The sequence below is a fragment of the Brachyistius frenatus genome, unplaced genomic scaffold, assembly GCF_029030835.1.
Source record: "Brachyistius frenatus isolate BFR_SWC_R1_liver_20210118 unplaced genomic scaffold, ASM2903083v1 Contig_3, whole genome shotgun sequence".
NCBI lineage: Eukaryota > Metazoa > Chordata > Actinopteri > Embiotocidae > Brachyistius > Brachyistius frenatus.
The window spans coordinates 1,064,833-1,083,055 of NW_027210602.1; the positions used below are offsets into that span (position 1 = coordinate 1,064,833).

At 41.8% G+C, this 18,223-nt stretch overlaps 3 protein-coding genes across 7 annotated transcripts; 1 reads left to right on the forward strand and 2 right to left on the reverse strand.

Moving 5' to 3' along the window:
* Positions 1 to 1,132: 1,132 nt before the first annotated feature.
* On the reverse strand, positions 1,133 to 11,205 carry mat2al (methionine adenosyltransferase II, alpha-like). The gene is made up of 10 exons (XM_069701486.1): positions 11,103 to 11,205; positions 6,473 to 6,565; positions 5,069 to 5,146; positions 4,546 to 4,668; positions 4,337 to 4,449; positions 3,124 to 3,267; positions 2,823 to 3,041; positions 2,549 to 2,731; positions 1,709 to 1,842; positions 1,133 to 1,615 (listed from the first exon to the last, which is right to left on the reverse strand). The coding sequence occupies exons 1-10, from the start codon at positions 11,203 to 11,205 to the stop codon at positions 1,513 to 1,515; spliced, it is 1,293 nt and encodes a 430-aa protein (XP_069557587.1). The 3' UTR covers positions 1,133 to 1,512.
* On the forward strand, positions 9,125 to 11,321 carry LOC138622624 (vesicle-associated membrane protein 8). Of its 2 annotated transcripts, none has more exons than XM_069701541.1 (3): positions 9,125 to 9,344; positions 10,004 to 10,174; positions 11,184 to 11,321. In XM_069701541.1, the coding sequence occupies exons 1-3, from the start codon at positions 9,342 to 9,344 to the stop codon at positions 11,319 to 11,321; spliced, it is 312 nt and encodes a 103-aa protein (XP_069557642.1). In that variant the 5' UTR covers positions 9,125 to 9,341. The 2 variants fall into 2 exon arrangements, with proteins under 2 accessions (XP_069557642.1, XP_069557633.1); XM_069701532.1 differs by lacking the exon at positions 9,125 to 9,344 and adding an exon at positions 9,463 to 9,741.
* A 254-nt stretch (positions 11,322 to 11,575) lies between these two features.
* hnrnpd (heterogeneous nuclear ribonucleoprotein D) lies at positions 11,576 to 17,670 on the reverse strand. Of its 4 annotated transcripts, XR_011311020.1 has the most exons (9): positions 17,118 to 17,670; positions 16,211 to 16,379; positions 14,841 to 15,002; positions 14,585 to 14,716; positions 14,386 to 14,485; positions 13,599 to 13,754; positions 13,405 to 13,498; positions 12,946 to 13,047; positions 11,576 to 12,174 (listed from the first exon to the last, which is right to left on the reverse strand). XR_011311020.1 is itself a non-coding variant. In XM_069701520.1 (8 exons), the coding sequence occupies exons 1-7, from the start codon at positions 17,282 to 17,284 to the stop codon at positions 13,431 to 13,433; spliced, it is 954 nt and encodes a 317-aa protein (XP_069557621.1). In that variant the 5' UTR covers positions 17,285 to 17,670; the 3' UTR covers positions 11,576 to 12,174; positions 13,409 to 13,430. The 4 variants fall into 4 exon arrangements, 3 of the variants coding, with proteins under 3 accessions (XP_069557621.1, XP_069557601.1, XP_069557609.1); XM_069701520.1 differs by lacking the exon at positions 12,946 to 13,047 and having other exon boundaries at positions 13,409 to 13,498; XM_069701500.1 differs by lacking the exon at positions 12,946 to 13,047.
* Positions 17,671 to 18,223: the final 553 nt, after the last annotated feature.

The following is an 18,223-nucleotide window of genomic DNA, read 5'->3' on the forward strand; positions in this document are numbered from 1 at the left end:
ACAGGCATGACGGTGCTACCATATAAATTTCATCATCTTAGATTTGATGCTCAGTGTTATGTTCTGTAGTTTTGATGATATGTATACCGAATATGTTTTTGTACATTTGAGGCTACGTCCTATTGAAGTTCAAACCCCGCCAACCTTCACACCTCAGCACACCTGAATACAGGCTGGATTTGTCAGAGTGACGATGAAAGAAGAAACAGCTTATAAATAGAATCATGACTTTCAGTAAGTTTACGTTGTACATTTTATTAAATCTATTAAATATGCTTATGTTTGTTTGCTGCCTGTTAAAATGTAGGGAGTTTAAACTAAAAGTGCTTCTCTCTTTCCCACATTTTTAGCACACTCCCCCTCCAGATTGAAATCTGACAACATGATGATATTATTTATCTCGCCGCGTGCTGCAGTTTTTGGAAACGGCTGATGTAAGTGTTCGGTATGTAGGTGTGTGTCGTGTTTCTGCACCGACTGTGAAAAAGGATTTCCTCCCGGGGGGAGGGGGGGTTATTACTCATAAACTACAGTGGCTGCAAGGCCGGAGGTTCTGTCCATCCCGCATGTGATGCAACAGCTCCATCTGCAGGGGGCACGCCTACTGGACAACTTCACATGCATCGGTTTAATTAAAGAGCATGACATGGCTGATGATGCGCAGACAAAAAGGGAGATGATTTGAGATGGAGTCACACACAAAATAAACATGTTGAAAAGTAATAATAAAACCAATAAAAAAATAAATGTAACTCACCTTAACTCTTTCTATGTATTCTGTATTCATGGACTTTTTATGCTACTTGAGAATTTTGTATGAAACTTTTGCTCTACAATAGTTAAATCTGTATATTTTGTTAAAGTAATTATTGGTAAAGGTGTTCCTCCATATAAATAAAAATAATAAAGTGTTTTACAGTTTTAGTTAACTACACAGTCAATATCTTAGGTAATAAGTAGCTTGAACATCAATAACCAACCTATTACTGTTGCAGAACTAATTTCCAATATTGTATATGGCCTATTGTTAGGTTACATCTTTAAAAAAAAATGCATTATATTTTACAACTAACTAATAAATATAGCTGTCAAACAAATGTAATGGAGTAAAAATATTGACAAGTACCTCAAATTAGCATTTTATAACTAACTTTTTAATGCAGCCTCTTAATAACCAAATGATATTACATATTATAAAATTAATTATTCTTATAAATTTGACAGTGTGAATAAAAGTGACAATTAATAAAAAAAATCATCTTTGAATAATAACTATAGTAACCCATACAAAAGTACCTAAAAAAAACTTTTTCATTTCGTTACAAAAATCAAAATGAACTATTTATTTAATTATTTATTTAATTATTAATCATTTAAAAGGCACTGACACTTTACAGTGGTCAGCAATTTTGAGATAAAAGATCTATAGTTGTACTTATAGGTGGATTTTGCAATTCAAATTGGACTACTGATTGCTTTATGGATGATTATTCCAATATAACTCGTTCAACTTTAAAACTTCAGAGCCTTTGGTTTTTCCCAAGGGAACTCTTCTCTGCCGAAGTGACCGTAGCAGGCCGTGGCCTGGTAGATCGGCCGCTTCAAACCCAGTTCTCTGTGAAAGAAGCACAGCCATTATTGCAGTGGGACCAGCGGTACATAGAAGATTGTTTTTAAATGGTTTACAGCTTTCAAATAGCACACATACTTCACAATGACCCCGGGCCTCAGGTCAAAGTTCTTCTGAATGATCTGCAGCAGCTCGTCTTCGTCCATGTTCGATGTGCCGTAGTGAAACACGGCGATGGAGAGCGGATGGCTCACACCGATGGCATAAGAGATCTGGAAGACATAACAAAGCAAAAGTCAGGCTGGTTTCATGAACGTGAGTTCAGTGGCGTCCACACGGAGGAGATCTTAGCAGGTTTATCCTCTTTTAAAAAAATTAAATAACGCACAATTGCTGCAGTGTTGTTATTTAAATTTCATTACACAGTAAGTATCGAGCGGCAACCAGCAGTGACGTCATCCGTTGGTTTGTGAACATTATGAAGCCTCCAGTTCAGATTCTGTCCGTCACCATCTTGCTAGTTCGGAGCGGTTTGGAGCAGGAAGTGACCATATTTGGACGAGCTGGGGGAGGAGCCAGCGGTGGATCTGACTGATCCGATTGGAAACCTGACGATACTACGTTCCGCCCACCGATAGCTGTAACCTGACTGCACCACAGGCCTGTCAATCAAACAGACATGCCCCCAAAAAACACATCTTTTTGAAGATTATTTTGTAATAAATGACAGATTATTTTCAGATGGACCGTCAGAAAACTAATAAGCAGGACTGACTTTAGTTGACTTTGTATTTGATGAGAGAAGTTGAACGGGAGTCTACGGATTCGGAGGCTTTTTGGGGCCGGCCTCTAGTGGCACCCTGCTGTATTGCAGCTTCAGGCACTTCTGCATCGGCCTCGTTTTTCAGACCCGGAAGCAACGAACACTTTTACATACAGTCTGTGATAAGCATGGAGTCGAGCTGTAAACCTCCTCACCTGAACGAGGGCCCTCCTGCACAGTCCGGCTTTCACCAGAGACTTGGCGACCCAGCGTGCCGCGTACGCTCCCGACCGATCCACTTTGGAGTAGTCCTTCCCGGAGAAAGCCCCGCCTCCGTGCCCACCCCATCCTCCGTAGGTGTCCACGATGATTTTACGTCCCGTGAGTCCCGCATCGCTCTGTTGACACAGAAACGTCACGAGTCGACTCGCGGCTGCCGACACGTCACGCCGAACGCACACTTCCCTCCGTGGGTCAATCGTTACCGACCTGCGGGCCTCCCACCAGGAACTTCCCGCTCGGCAGCAGATGGTAGATGGTTTTGTCGTCCAGGTATTTGGCAGGGATGACGACCCGCACCACCTTCTCCATCAGGTTGTGTCGGATCTCCTCCAGGGTGACGTCGGGGCTGTGCTGCACGGAGATGACGACGGTGTGGACGCGCTGCGGCTCCACGGCGCCCGAGTTGTCTCGATACTCCACCGTCACCTGAAGCGAACGGACGCTTTAAAACCCGCGACATCAACGCCAACGGCACACGGGAGATAACGCGGACTGCGATGGTTTTCACCTGCGATTTGGAGTCCGGCTGTATCCAAGGACACTCTCCGTTACGGGACAGCTCCTTCATCCTGTAGTTCAGTTTGTGAGCCAGAAGGAGGGTTAACGGCATACACTCCTCCGTCTCATCGGTGGCGTAGCCGAACATCAAACCCTGAAGAGACAGACGGCGCGGTGACGATGAAGACCCCGGACTTACGATCGCGTGCCGTCGTATAAACGTTTAGCTCGAAATCACATTTTTAAAACAAAGTGAAACTGAAAGACTTTCGTGCTATCTTGTTCGCGAACATCGGGCATTAACAGCACCCGGTGTAGGAATCCTAACGAACTTTGGAAACTCCCTGAGTCGTCCTTTAGTGTCCTTTACTTGCACTTAAATATAGCTCCCAGGAGCTGCTGCCATGATTTTAGCTGAATTTATGTTAAAATATACATGTGAACATCTCGGCAAACCTCCACAGACAAGACTGTTTTGGGTACTGTTACTCCCCCCCCCCATATCAACGATGCATCATTGCGTTAGGGCGGGAAGCAAGTTAAAAAAAAAAAAAAAATGAAACATGGCGCAGCTGGCGGTTGGCAGCTAGATAAAGCTGATACGACCCCGTGGATGTATTGTATGAATATGTAACACCACGAAACATGACGACTCCAAACATTAGCCGGGTACATTAACGAACGAACATCCTGAGAGAAGCATCATTTTAGCTTTAGTTGTTGACATTTCACTGAGGAAACTTTTGTCTAGCGCACCAGTTGTTGTTGTTTATCAGCTTTTAGCACGCTAGTAAAGTTACCGCTGTATACAGTGATTTCAATTGAATATATAAACGATATGTTAACCGCACTGCAGGTTTTAACCGGCCCTTCTCACAACTCCGATAAAGTCTTTTCAAACAAGACGATTGTGTCCTTTTACTTATAAATATGTTGCACTTGTCTTAATAGGTCGTTTTTTTTATTCTGTTTTATAATTGTCAGTAAAAAGGTTGTTTTTTTTCCTTATTTACAGCATGTACAATTTTAGCGTTTTAAGTGTTACAGTAGAACTTATGACTAAGTTGACATTTTTGAAAGTTTACATCTGTTCATATAAATAATAAAAATGTAAAAACACACCAAACCTTGAATTTTGAGTCCCGTTACACTTCTAATACTTAGAACACAAGACCAAATAATTCAGTCTCCACGTGGTGGTTGTAAAAGGTGCAACACTGAACCTGGTCTCCGGCACCGATGTCCTCCTGCTCCTTGCCTTCGAACACACAGTCTGATATCTCCATACACTGCGGCTCCAGAGCCACCAGCACGTTGCAGGTCTTGTAGTCAAAACCTGCAAACCACAGTTAGATTAAAAAACAACAGTCTTTGATTTCATTCACCGAATAATCCGGTGAGTACAAGAATGCTGAATCCTCCCGTCCGGTACCTTTAGAAGAGTGATCGTAGCCGATCTTCCTCACGGTGTTTCGTACCACCGACTGAAGGTCCACGATGGCTTTAGATGTCACTTCTCCGACCAGTAAAATCATCCCGGTCTTCGCCACACATTCTGCAATAGGACGCATCGACGTATTCATTTCATACATTTTTATTATCGTTTGCTGTCAGTTCTGGAAAACATTACGTTTGATCCGTTTTTTGCTTTTGAATTTATTGCACTTTGATTCAAATGTTCCCATATCTGCGTCTTAATCGGGTTTTGTCTTTATTCTTTTACTGCATCTTATATAACCTTATCAGACTGTAGCCTGTTATCGTGTATATTTTTATTGTTAGAAAGAATTCGAATTTTGATTCGTGGTGGTCCACAAGGAGTGTTTACATGGATAAAAACACGCTTCAAGTTCATTTTTCTTTTTACATTTTTGGTCAAAGTTTGCACTACCTCTGAATGGAAACCTAACGAGGATAAATACGATAGCATCAGTATCAAAAGACAGAAAACTTACCACAGGCTACTTTAGAGTCGGGGTCTTGACTCAGGTATGCATCAAGTATGGCATCGCTAATCTGATCGCACATTTTATCTGTGAACACAAAGTTAATATGTAAAAGAAAAGAACAGGAACAGAGGCCTATACGCAGTCAATGTTTTTTTTTTGATACAGTGCTGTAAAGGCCGTTAAGACCACTGAAAACACCGTGGTCGTGTCCTCCTTTTTTTTTCTGGGGGTTTGGATGTTTTATTTTTAAATAAAAATTTGCACGCACAAGATGAAAGATAAAAACATGTTGACTTTAAGAACTTACAGTAGTCACATTCTACAGTTAAAAACTACAAATAATGGGTATTTTGTTTTTTAACTGAACTAAGTTTAGGCTATTTTATCCATCCATCCATTATCTATACCCGCTTTATCCTGAACAAGGTCACGGGGGCTATTTTATTATAAAAAAAATAAATAAAGGATTCACTGTTTATTCTGGCAGGATGGAGGTTTGAAACAATATTCAGACCTCTAAATTAAAAATATATATATAATAATAATGCTTATTTTCCAGAGAAAATTTCTTAAAACAACAACTAATCTAAGTATCTTCTGGCTAAATGTAGTCAGGCTTATTTTACCATAAAGACTGAGAGGAAACTGCATATTTCCATCCATAAAGACCAATTAAAAAAAAAAAAAATTTTTTAGCATACTTTACACAAACATTAGATGTGTAAATAAGTGAGTTTTAGAGATGACGCTATTTTTTTTTTTTGCCATTTTAGGACGGAGATAGGCCACCTGCAAGGTGTAACTGGTTGTTGGCTAAGACAGGCTAACTGGCCACTAGCTGGAGCTTCATATTCATATTACCCTCTAACTTTTGGCCAACACATTTTTAAAAACTAAAATATATTATATTTCCCAAAATAGAAATGTTCTTTTAAATATAACAATATTTATTTCACTTTGTACTTTTGTTGTTTACAATGTTTTCATTTTCCCTTTGAAATGATACATTTAAAGTTCATTTTAGCATAAAGTTTCAAATTTTGCATTTAATTTTTCCCATTTCAATATCAATATTACTTTATTCTTTTTTTTTTTTTTTTAAATTAAGCTGATTATTACCCTAAAGTAGTGAAATAATAATCTATATATTTATCGTTTCGCCCTTTTGCTTTTTTTTTTTTTAATATTGGCTCAAATTGTCTTCCATAGACTTGTAGGTTTCGGTTCCTACAATCACGGTTGAGCCACTGAACGCGTCGTTATTACTTCGTTTTAATCAAAGTTAAACCGACAAGACTTCCGAGTTTACGCACGCGTCGACGTGTACGGACATTTCCACACGGTTGCAGTTTGTGCACTTTCACCACATGCCACGCGTGTTAAAAACAAGCGAGACAACGAGCATCGTACCGGAGTGTCCTTCTCCCACAGACTCGGAGGTGAACAGGAAAGTCTTCCCGCTGCGGGGTCGGCCGCTCGGGTTCATCTTCGGGCCGTCGGTCGCTGCGCAAAAGTTGAATTCAACGCAGTAAAACAAAAACAACAACAACAACAACAACAAAAAACCGATCTGAACGTCAATCCTGTCGCTGCAGGGCCTCGTTTTTTTTTAGTTTTTTTTTTTTAGTGAAAAGCAGCCTGTGATGTTCGCCGACACTGATTATGTGAAGCAATAATTAACTCTTCGAGTTGGAGCTCCGACGCAGCCGCAGTAGCAGATCTGATGGGACGACGGGCGAATATCACGGAGGCAACTTTTCGTTGAGTGGTCGAACGGAAACGGGTTCGAAATCGGCACATTGACGGGTTCGTTTTTCCTTTTGGGGCTCCGCAAACAGCTGTGATGGCTGAAGGAGGAACGTTTACAAATGAAGCCCGCCCCGGGCGGCCTCGAGGTGGCGCTGTGGTCACACAGGCACACACACACACACACACACACACACACACACACACACACACACACACACACACACACACACACACACACTTTATCGCAAGTTTGAAACTTTTCATGACACTTGACACAATTCAGAGGGATTTATAGCCGACCTTTTACTCGGCTTTACGTAAGATTTTTGTTTTTTTTTAATATGTTTATACATGTGGAGCTTCTAAAATACGAAGGTTTGTCATATATTAAACCAAACAACAATAAACTCCAGTAAAACTAAACTGAAGTTAACTATTTTAATCATTTATCAGTTGTTGTTTATTTTTTTTAAATTTAAGTTTGGAGTGTCAAAACTACCATTTTGAAGGTGTCACTCTGATTGTATTATTACTATTATTTACAAACCAAATTATTATTATTTTAAAATTTATTTTTTTTAAAAGAAAATAATCAGCACATGAACTTTTTTATGATGTTTTACAGTTTGGGTTTGACTGTGTTATTCAGTGTAATAAAAAGCCAGAACAAGGTGATATACAATATTTAGGATTGTGCAACGAGGTGGGGGACAAAATAACTTTAAAGCTACTTTAAAAGAAAACTCTTAACTCCTTCATTTTTATATTTCATTGTACCTATGCATTGTGTTCTCACTGCAGTTTGTTTTTCTGTGCATTTAGTTTCTTTCTACCGTCCTGATCTCTTCCCTCTCTGAGTATCTTTATAAAAATGAAACGTCTCGACTGCACAGAGTCCATGATTACTGTAATTACTCAAAGTTTGTCTTTACTATCTTATATGAAACTGCAGTGCAGATTTATTTATTTCAATTGTACTTCATAAGAATCAGCTGCTGCTGTTAGTCGTCGCCAAGCTCTCTCTGACGTGCAGAAACCCTCCCAGAGTTCAGTCTTCATGACTCATGACCGAATCCTTGTAATCAGGAACAGAACATCCTGAGCTTGAGCAAAGCTGCAGCGGCATTTCTAGACCTGTTTCACAACTAAAGATTTATTAGATGGATTTAGGGTTTATTTGTGATTAATATATGTCTGAATTAATCCTTTGTTTCTGCCCCCACCACCACACAGTCTACAGTTATTCCTCTTCCTCCCTCTGATCTTCCTCTTCACCCTGCTCTCTACTTCCCTGTTCAGATCTGATGATACAAACTGATACAAACACATGCACTCACGCACGCATGCACGAGGGCGTGCCAAATCAACCAAGGGGAGATGCAAAACAACCAAAAACAGATGCAACATGACCAGAAACAGATGCAAAACAACCAAAAAGAGACGCAACATGACTAAAAACAGATACAAAACAACCAAAAACAGATGCAACATGACTAAAAACAGATGTAAAACAACCAAAAAGAGACGCAACATGACTAAAAGCAGATGTAAAACAACCAAAAAGAGACGCAACATGACTAAAAGCAGATGCAAAACAACCAAAAAGAGACGTAACATGACTAAAAACAGATACAAAACAATCAAAAAGAGATGCAAAACAACCAAAAAGAGATGCAACATGATTCAAACTAGATGCGCACAACTACAAAGTGAGAAAAACAACCATAAAGACAGAAAATGACAAAAAAGAGACACAAAATGATTATAAAGAGATGCAACATGACCAATAAGAGATCAAAATTGACTCAAAATAGATGAATAATCAATATAGAGATGCAAAATGGCTAAAAAAAAAAAAAGATGCAACATAACTACAAATTGAGAAAAACAACTGAGAAAATGACCAAAAATATCAGCCTGATGTCTAAAAAGACCAAACAACAGATTCAAAACCACCAAAAAGAGACACACACCGACCAAACAAACACCACCACAACAACAACAACAACAACAGGTCCAACAAGAAGTCTCTGAATCGATGCGTGTTGGCGCCCCAGTAACATCCATGACACATATTGCGGTAAATAACAGACATGGAAACTCTGAACAGATGAATGATAAGACCTGACCCGTTTGACACAGTTGAACCGTTTCTTTATCATTCAGCCCTGGCAAAGGAAATGTCTGTTTTGGTTTTTGCTCTTCATACCTGAGATAAGAGAGTTCATTATAACTGTGTGTATTCAAAGAGGTGGAGTTACTGTTCGAAAGATGAATCACACACACACACACACACACACACACACACACACACACACACAGGCGAGTGAAGCGTCTCGGTACACGTTAAAGCGTCGGACTGTGAGCTTGCTGAAACGAGCAGTGGCACAACACAGGATGAGGAAATGAAGTGGAGCAACCGAGTGACTTCACCGCTTTACTGCCTTACGAATATCTCCGTGTTGCAAACACACGCAGCCCTTTTGCCCGGAGACACCAGCTTCTCACCGCCGGCCACGCGCACCCAACGATGGTACGTATGAGGCTCGAACACAACCGCCCACCTCCTGAACTCTCTCGTTTTGTCCCTGATAACTGAGCGTTGTTGGTGAGTGGGGAGGAGAGGGGGGTGGTAATGGGGGGGGGGGTGATGAACACGCCACAGCGCTTCACATCCTGAGAAGCAGGAAGTGAAAGAGCTGCCGTTCACTATCAGACTGCTTCTCTCTCCGTGGTGATGGTGAGCGGCTCGGGTGGCGCCGATGGGACTTTGATTGAGGTTAAAGGTGGTTAATGAGTAACTGGACCTTCAGTTTGTTTAGGGTGTGCGACGAGGAGCACAGATCTCTCCGGAGTTGGACTGAACTCGGCGGAGGACTTTTGTTATTCTAGTTTTGTTGGGCCGCAGGAACAGAAACACGGCCGACATGGTGAGTGAAGCGATTTTAAAGTCACCGCCCAGGCGGATTTGTTTTTAGGTTTTCCAGCTTTAAGAGTCAATAAAAAGTCCGCGTACGATCGACTGTCAGTGTTGAGTTTTCATGTGACTGTCACACGGCCCTCGGGGAACCTGATCTTTCCTGTTAACACGGCAGCAGGAAGTGACATTAGGTCAGCAGAAACTCTGCTCTCGGGGATCGTAGCGCCGACGTTTAGCCGGGTGATTTTGTGACCTCTTCTCTCCTCCCACAGGCCGACAACAACTCTCAGCCGCCCGCCTCGGGCTCGTCGGCGAAGCTCGACCAGGTGCAGGGTCAGGTGAACGAGGTGAAAGTTATCCTGAAAGACAACATCGACAAAGTGCTGCAGAGGGGCGACAGACTGGACGACCTGATCGGGAAGACCGACGACTTGCAGGCCACGGTGAGTATCTGACGGTGGAGTTTGAGCCTGAAGGCCTTCTGGTCGCGACACATTTAAATCTCAACGCTGTTCAAGGAAATGTTCCTGGAAAGTAAATCTACTGACGCAGGGTTTTATCTACCATTTATAAACCTTGTTGGCCTTTAAACTTTGTGTTACCAGTGTTTGGTGGTTATTATTTTTATGGCAGACAGAGCATTTTTAAATCAATATCGTACTGATAAGAGTCCAAAAGTATATGAACATTATAAAGTCACTCCTTCTTATTGGTTTTCTGGTGGTCCAGCTGGAAAATAATCTGTCCTTAATTACATATAAGGCCCGTAACTGTAAATAAAAGTGTTCGTGGCTTCCAGGTCTGAAAAATGAGGCCGATGCAGAAGTGCTTTAAGCTGCAGTACCAGCGAGTGCCACTAGAGGTTGGCTCCAAAAAGCCTCCGGCTCCGTAGACTCCCATTCAACTTCTCATCAAATACAAAGCGTCTCCACCAGTTATCTCGGTGTTGTTAGCTAAAGTCGCTCCTTCTTATTAGTTTTCTGGAGGTCCATCTGAAAACAATCCGCCATTAATTAGAAAATAAGCTTCAAAAAGACGTGTTTTTGGGGGACGTGTCTGTTTGATTGACAGGCCTGTGGTGCAGTCAGGTTACAGCTATCGATGGGCGGGACTTAGTATCCTCAGGTTTCTAAACAGATCAGTCAGATCCACAGCGGGCTCCTCCCCCAGCTCGTCCAAATATGGTCACTTCCTGCTCCAAACTAGCAAGATGGCGACGGACAAACTCAGAACGGGAGGCTTCATAACGTTCACAAACCGACGGGTGACGTCACTCATGGTCGCTGACGCATTTCCTTTACAATAGTAACGGAGTAAACTATTGCCGATCACGTGAGCGCGTGTGCACAGTGTTGTTGTAATGACGCTCACTGGCAGAAAGGGGGCGACAGAGTTCAGCGCTCCAGGTCCGTTCTCCTGTTTCTGTAAGTTTTCTGTCGTTCTTCCCTTCAGGCCGACTCGTTCCAGAGAACATCGACGCGGGTCGCCCGGAAATACTGGTGGAAAAACATCAAAATGATGATTTTAATCGGCGCGGTCGTGCTGATCATCCTCATCCTCATCATCCTCGCCGCCACCAAAGTCATTTGAGTCCCGTCTTTTCGCCGGCTCGGCACCGAGAGCTGCGGCACGCCTACAGACTTTCTAACTGCACTCGGACGAAGAGTTGTTTTATATTTTTAAAAGATGAAAACGTAAATCCAAAACTGATTATCGATGACGACGTCTTTAATGTGACGTTTTAGAGCGGCAGGGATTTAAATTGTCGGCTGAAATTCGTCCTCAACACTCCAAGTCATTCATACGTGACGTATAGCGCTTTATTAATGGGACACGAAGTCAAATGAGTGTTTATTATTTTTATTTGTCGCATTTATTTTAATGTCCAATACACTGTGTATATATTAATGTATGTTTATGACTGTCAAACTCTGTAATAACATGTATTATACGACTGATGATAAAGAGGATAAAACGTTAACAACGCGTTTTTTATCTTTCCTACCACAGTACTGTATGTATGTGTATATACACGCACACACACACACACACACACACACACACACACACACACACACACACACACACACACACACACACACACACACACACACACACACACACACACACCACACGCACGTGATCTGTTCCAATATCACATTTCAGTTATGGAATAAATGAAGCAATTCACGAGAAGCGTTTGAGCACATTAAATAATAATAATTAAAAAAAAAAAAGAAGAACAAGAAAGGATGAGGAACACAAAACGTCGCAGCAATCTAAATAAATGCGAAACACTGAACTCGACTCGAGAGAAATGTTCTGTAGGTCAGAGTGCTCTTCGTTCGTTTTCTTACAATCAGCTAAGTGATCTTTGCTGGGTGCCATCATCTGTGTGGCCGACGCTCCACCAGCGCTCAGCGGACTTTCATCGCTCTGAAACCTACGAAAAAACAAACGGGAAACAAAATCAGCTGGAGGTGAAGAATAAAATCTAAAAAAAAATAAAGAAAAAAAAAAAGTCAAATTACTAAACAACAGGAATCCCCTGTGTTTATAACGTCAAACAAACAATTAATTTAACATTTTACAGTTTAAAAAAAAAAAGTTAGAAAGTTAAGCTACAAGATCCTGAGGTGAAGTCAAACCTTCAGATTGGTCCAAAAAACAAAAATACACATTAAAGAAAGCATTACATGCAAATTGTCTGGAAATGTTGTGATTCTTCTCGTTTTACTCAAAAAGAGGAAAATTTTTGTTACAGGAAAATTAACAATTGAGGAGTCTTTTCCCATCGCTGTCAGTAACAAAAAAAAACAGAACAATACATGTACACAACGTAAAGCACTTTATCCCCCCAACACAGTAGAGTCCAAATACGAACCAGGTTTTAGCTCATGGACTACTGGCTAAATAAAGAAACAAGCATTACAGGTAAGATTAGGAATACAAATATTAACATTAGGAACTGGAAAAGTCCCGAGAAAGCTGTACGTATCCTTTGAAAAGCAAATAGTTATTTTATCATATTTATAATCATTACTTGTGGGGGAGTAAGGGCCTGTAAAAAATGACAATTACATGTGTATATTTTAAGTTTTACATTACAAACAGTTGCAAAGAAATAAAAAAATGGAAAGAAAGATGACAAAGCTGGACGTGTCCCATATTGTTTAGTTTAGAAATGCTGATACAGGATGTTGTAAGACCATACCAAATGGCAGCATTCGAGAGCGTATGCTTCTCGTACCCGGTCCGCATTGAGCGGGCCCTGAGAGTATCTGGAAGTCAGCTCATGGCCTGCAAGGAAGCTCCGCTGGCAGGTACAAACAAGGTATGTCAGAGTTAGGAGACAACATACTTCCTTTTCTGTTTCCTTGCACATCCTTAACTTTGGCATCCATTTTTTTTTTTTTTTTTACTGTAGTACCTGTTAACTTTACAAAAAAAAAAAAAAAAAAAAAAAAAAGAGAGAAGGTGCAAAAGAGGCAGCAGAAGGCCGGCTGTGTAAAATAAGAGTGTAGCCTCTATGTTACCACTACTGTAAAGCACTTGAGGGTGCTGAGAAAAAGAAATTTATAAGAGGAAATTATACAAAATGTTACCAAAACACCAAAGTAAATATAACTACTTTTACGTTGAAAGTAAGAGGTGTATTTTTGCTGTTACATACCTACTTGACGACGAGGGTTTCCCCCATTAATACGGCTTGTAACTGTTGGTGTGACCGCCACGCCGTGGCGACTTGCCGTATCCACCAGATTGATCTACGAGCAAGGCAAGAAATTAAAAAAAAATTTTTAATCATTTAAAAAAAACATTTATATATATATTTGTAAGTGGAGCTCGGCAGACGGCTTTACTCACTGTTGTAGTCACCATATCCATAATAGTTGTTGTAACCAGTGTAATCGTAGCCACCATAGCCTCCATAGCCTTGATTACCGTAACCATAATTGCCATAATTTCCATAGCCTGGATTCCAGTAGTTGCCATAACCCTGGTTCCAATTCTGATTGGGGCCTGCAATTAAATACAAATCATCACACGTCACATCACATGTAACCTTTCACCTCCAGTAAAACTTCTACCAGCAGCACACAGAGGAGGAAGTGGGCACAGACTGAAGAGGCGGCTGCCGTTGGCAACTCGTCTCCGACGGGGGATATCCAACGTTCTCGGCTTCGTTCAGACGTACAGAAGGTGACGTAAATATTTATTCCAGCTTTACTCAGACGGGACGGGAGCAATATGTAAGAGTTAAGTTCCGTCTTGTAATACCACTCTGTGTGTTAGGGGGCGATAGTGAGTCTTCCCTCAGTCCGGCTCTCAGGGTTTCGATCAGTTTTGGTTGAATTTTGCCAATTCTCGTACTGCCTTCAGTTCGTAGTTGGTTCGGCATCAAACTTCACTCCTTTATTTGCCCAGAGACGTCTCAGCGGTGGGACGCAACGGCAACGCTCACGCTAGTTTTTGCCGAACGTTTCAGCAATCGTTGCGTTTACCGTTTCCATTGGATTCATTTACAAACCCATCAGTTTTCTCAGTGATAATTCCCCGTTTCGTAGCTATTGCAGAGGTTCATAAGCAGCATGATTCATATCCGTCTTTACCCGCGGCACACCGAGTGACGCCATTAACGTGCTCCACTCACCACCACCTCTTCCTCGAGACCTGGACGAGTACCCTCCTCTTCCTCCCCAGTACTGCTGCTGCTGGTACTGCTCCTTGGACATGGCCACCTTTATTTCACACTACAGGAACCAATCAGATTGATTTTTTTTTTTTGTCATGTTATTATCGGGTCGCAATAATGGATGCTACGGTTCGAGCTGAAAGAATATAAAGCGTACCTTGCTGAGTCCAATATTGTGGTACTTCTTCTCCATGATCTGCTTCACTGGCTCCTCCTCTTGGAACGTGATGAAGCAGAAGCCCCTTCGTTTGTTCGTTTTGTTCTCCATGGGGAGCTCAATCGACTCCACCTGTTCTCACGGTGCCAATCGGTACATTAAAGAACATCTAGCAGTCTTCATGTAATGCTCTCACGTTAACACAACTCTGCTGCAGTGGTGCAATGACAGCTGAATTTGTAAAAACGACACGTACCTCTCCGAAGGCACCGAAGTACTCCCTGACTTTCTCTTCGGGGGTGTCGGGGGAGAGACCGCCGACGAAGATCTTCTTCACGGGCTCCTTGCTCTTCATGGCCTTGGCTTTTTTAGGGTCAATGACCTTCCCGTTGAGTTTATGCTCCTTCTGTGAGGCAACCTTCAGAAAGACAGAAAGAATTCACAACAGACAAGCGAATAATGATTCAATGAATAATTTTATCTAAGATTTCCAGTTTAATGAGCTACAACAGAGAGAGAGAAAAAAAAACAACTCGCATTTAAGAAGCTACCAACAGATATTTCTTATTTTTGTAATAATGATTGATCAATCATCAAAATACATTCAGATGACAATTATTTAATGAATAAAAGTCGATTTAAAGTTAACAGTAAAGAAAAATTGCATTCCCAAATTATTATTTTTTTTAGAGTCCAAAGTGATATTTGCAGGATATTTGTTTTGTCCAGCTAGCACTCCTAAACGATAATATATCATCATATCGTTATAATATTATAATTAACGTGTCTATGACTGCTGTAAACTGTGTAAAATTGTAAAACTGAACGGTTTCATTTGGTCTCGCATTAAATCCATTCATACAAATGTGATACCGGATTTGGCCAGTAGATGTCACCATTTGTGACTGTATTAGTTCTCCATATAATTAGGAGCAACAGAGAGCTTTGTTTCCTCCATCATCATCTGTGACACAGACAGAGATGCAAGATGAGGGCCGCGAAAAATACAAGATTAATATTCTACTTGAGATACATTTTAGACTAGAGGGTAAACGTGACGTTTTATGGATCTGGATTTGCAGCACGTAAATACAGGAGGCGCGATCAGAAAGTTCAGAGACGGTGGTACGTGAACATTTGTGATTTCTGAAACTGGAGCGGAGAAACATCAGATTTTGGCGTCAAACTTCTGTAAACGGTCAACAGAGACCCTTGAAACGCTTCAGAAAGTCTGCGGCGATGAAGCGACGAGCCGGGCGAGGTGCTCCGAGTGACGTTCGCGTTTCAAGAGGGGGCGGAGCTTCACCGTCCAAGACCGAAGAAGACGCGTCGGGTCAGGAGACACCGGGTGGGTTTTCTTTGACGTCGGCGGGGTTGTGTCACCGTGAATTCCCCCCCCCCCCCCGGGTCAGACCGTCAACACCGAGTTCCTTCTGAGGCGTCTGAGGGAAAACATTCGCCGTGAACCACCTGAACTGTGGCGCCGTGGCAACGGGCTTCTCCATCATGACAACGATTTTTCCGTGCGCGGCGCGGCGCTGCGATTTTTGCGCAACATTCTCTGAATTTTCCCGATCAAACCTCGTACAGTAAATGTCAGCATTACATGCGACAGCCGGACAATACCTTATCAACACTCTCGGGTTCTTTGAAGAGCACGAAGCCGAAGCCCCTCGAACGTCCGGTCATGGGGTCCAGTTTTAACGTGCAGTCTACAACCTCCCCGAACTTTGAGAAGTAATCTTTCAGGTCCTTCTTAGTCGTGTCCCAGCTGAGCCCTCCAACAAACATCTTCCTGTTGACGGCACAAGCATTTCAGGAAAGGTAAGAAACTGTTGTCTGCATGAGGGAAGAGGTTTACACGACAATTAAAAGCACAATTTTGGTTCTACTAATACTCCGGCGGTCTATCGTGTGTTTAAGACAGACTCTTCATCAAAATCTAACTGTAAGACCAGACGGTTGTAGCTTTTAAATATTGCTTTTAACTTTTACGTGTCATCAAATTAATTTACATTTTTTTGTGCACATCAAGTTACTAACACAGAAAACCTTGAACAACGCCGTCTTAATTCATCATAGGAGTACCGTGAAGCTGCAGCCAACGATTACCTTTATTATCAACAAACGTGACGGCGGTTTTCTTGAATAATTTGACTGTATAAGATGTCAGTCAATTAATCAATATTCTCTGACTTTACCTTCTTCTGATTCCTTTGGTTGTCTGACCAGCTCAAAAACTCTAAAAGTTCACCGTCACGAAAAGGTAGAAAACCAGCAGATATTCACACACACACACACACACACATATATATATAAAACTTTGGTAACATAACTGAACTACGTATTGATTTTCTCCCAAAACAAACAGCTCGATGGCCCCGTTGTACGAGTTGGTTTATCTACACTGGCGTGTGTTACAGGAGGGTCACCAGAGGGGGGGGGCCCCCTTCAGGAGGTGAACCCGGCCGGGCCTCTCTGACAAGGTGTCGGGTAAAATGTGTTACGATGATCCCGGTGAACGTCACCGTACCCTTCGTCCTCCTCGTTTTTGCTGGCGTCGATCCTGGAGCCCTCGGCCTCGCCCCCCATCAGGCCACACTCCCCCGCCGCCGACATCGGGTCGTCGCTGTTCGCCTCCCCGTCCTCCTCCATCCTCATCATGGTCGTGTCGTCGCTGAATTCGTAATCGTCCGACATGTTTTGGGGCTGTTTTTTTGTTTTTGTTTTTTTTTAAGTTTCTCGCTAAACGTCGCACCGACACCGCGGCTCGGAAAAGTCAAAGCTCCTTCAGAAACCACAGTGGGAGCTAACAGAGCTAACTAGTGACAGATAGCGGCGAGCTAATACTTTAATGTCATATATCGTTTAATAAAACGCGCGGCGCTAATTAGGGAAAAAACAACAACAACAACGAGCCAGCCAGTTAGTTCGCGTAAATCAAACGTAACGTTAACTATGAAATCAGGGTGAACGCGTTAGAATAAGGCAACAACAACAAAAAAGAGAGTCTCAGTTACAAGTTTGAGATGATTTCCAAGCGTCGTTTTGTTTTCATCGCCGTCGCTTGGTTCTTCTTCGTCGGGCTTTTAAAGGCGGCGAGCAGTCGAGACTCGAGGGCGCACAGCGCCACCTGCTGTACTGGAGACAAGACCAAATGAATTAATCAAGCGTCCTGCTGTGTGTTCAGGGTTTTTTTCTGCTCGTCTTTATCGAGCAATTAAAAAAAAAAAAAAAAAAAAAACCACAATGAAACAAAATATACGAAAATATAAGAAAAATAGACAGAAAACCAGACGTAAGAAGATGCAGGGCAAAAGAAAATAGCATGATCAATTGGAGTAATGTACTTGCAATTGTTTCATTTATACAATAAAATAATTACCCAAGAACAAAGAGCATCAGTAAATAAGGTGCTTTCCCCGCCAAAACAAACTGTTGACTATAAATATTTAGATTATTTATTCCAAATCAAAGGATTAACAGATTTATTACAAATCAAGCACATTATCCAGCTTCATCTGTCTAGTCATGATATATTTGTGAGGCAAGTTTCCATCTTGAATACCTCCAAGTCATTTACTCCCATAAGTGGTGACGTGGAATAGAAATAACCTCCTGTGAAACTAATTTAAAAAA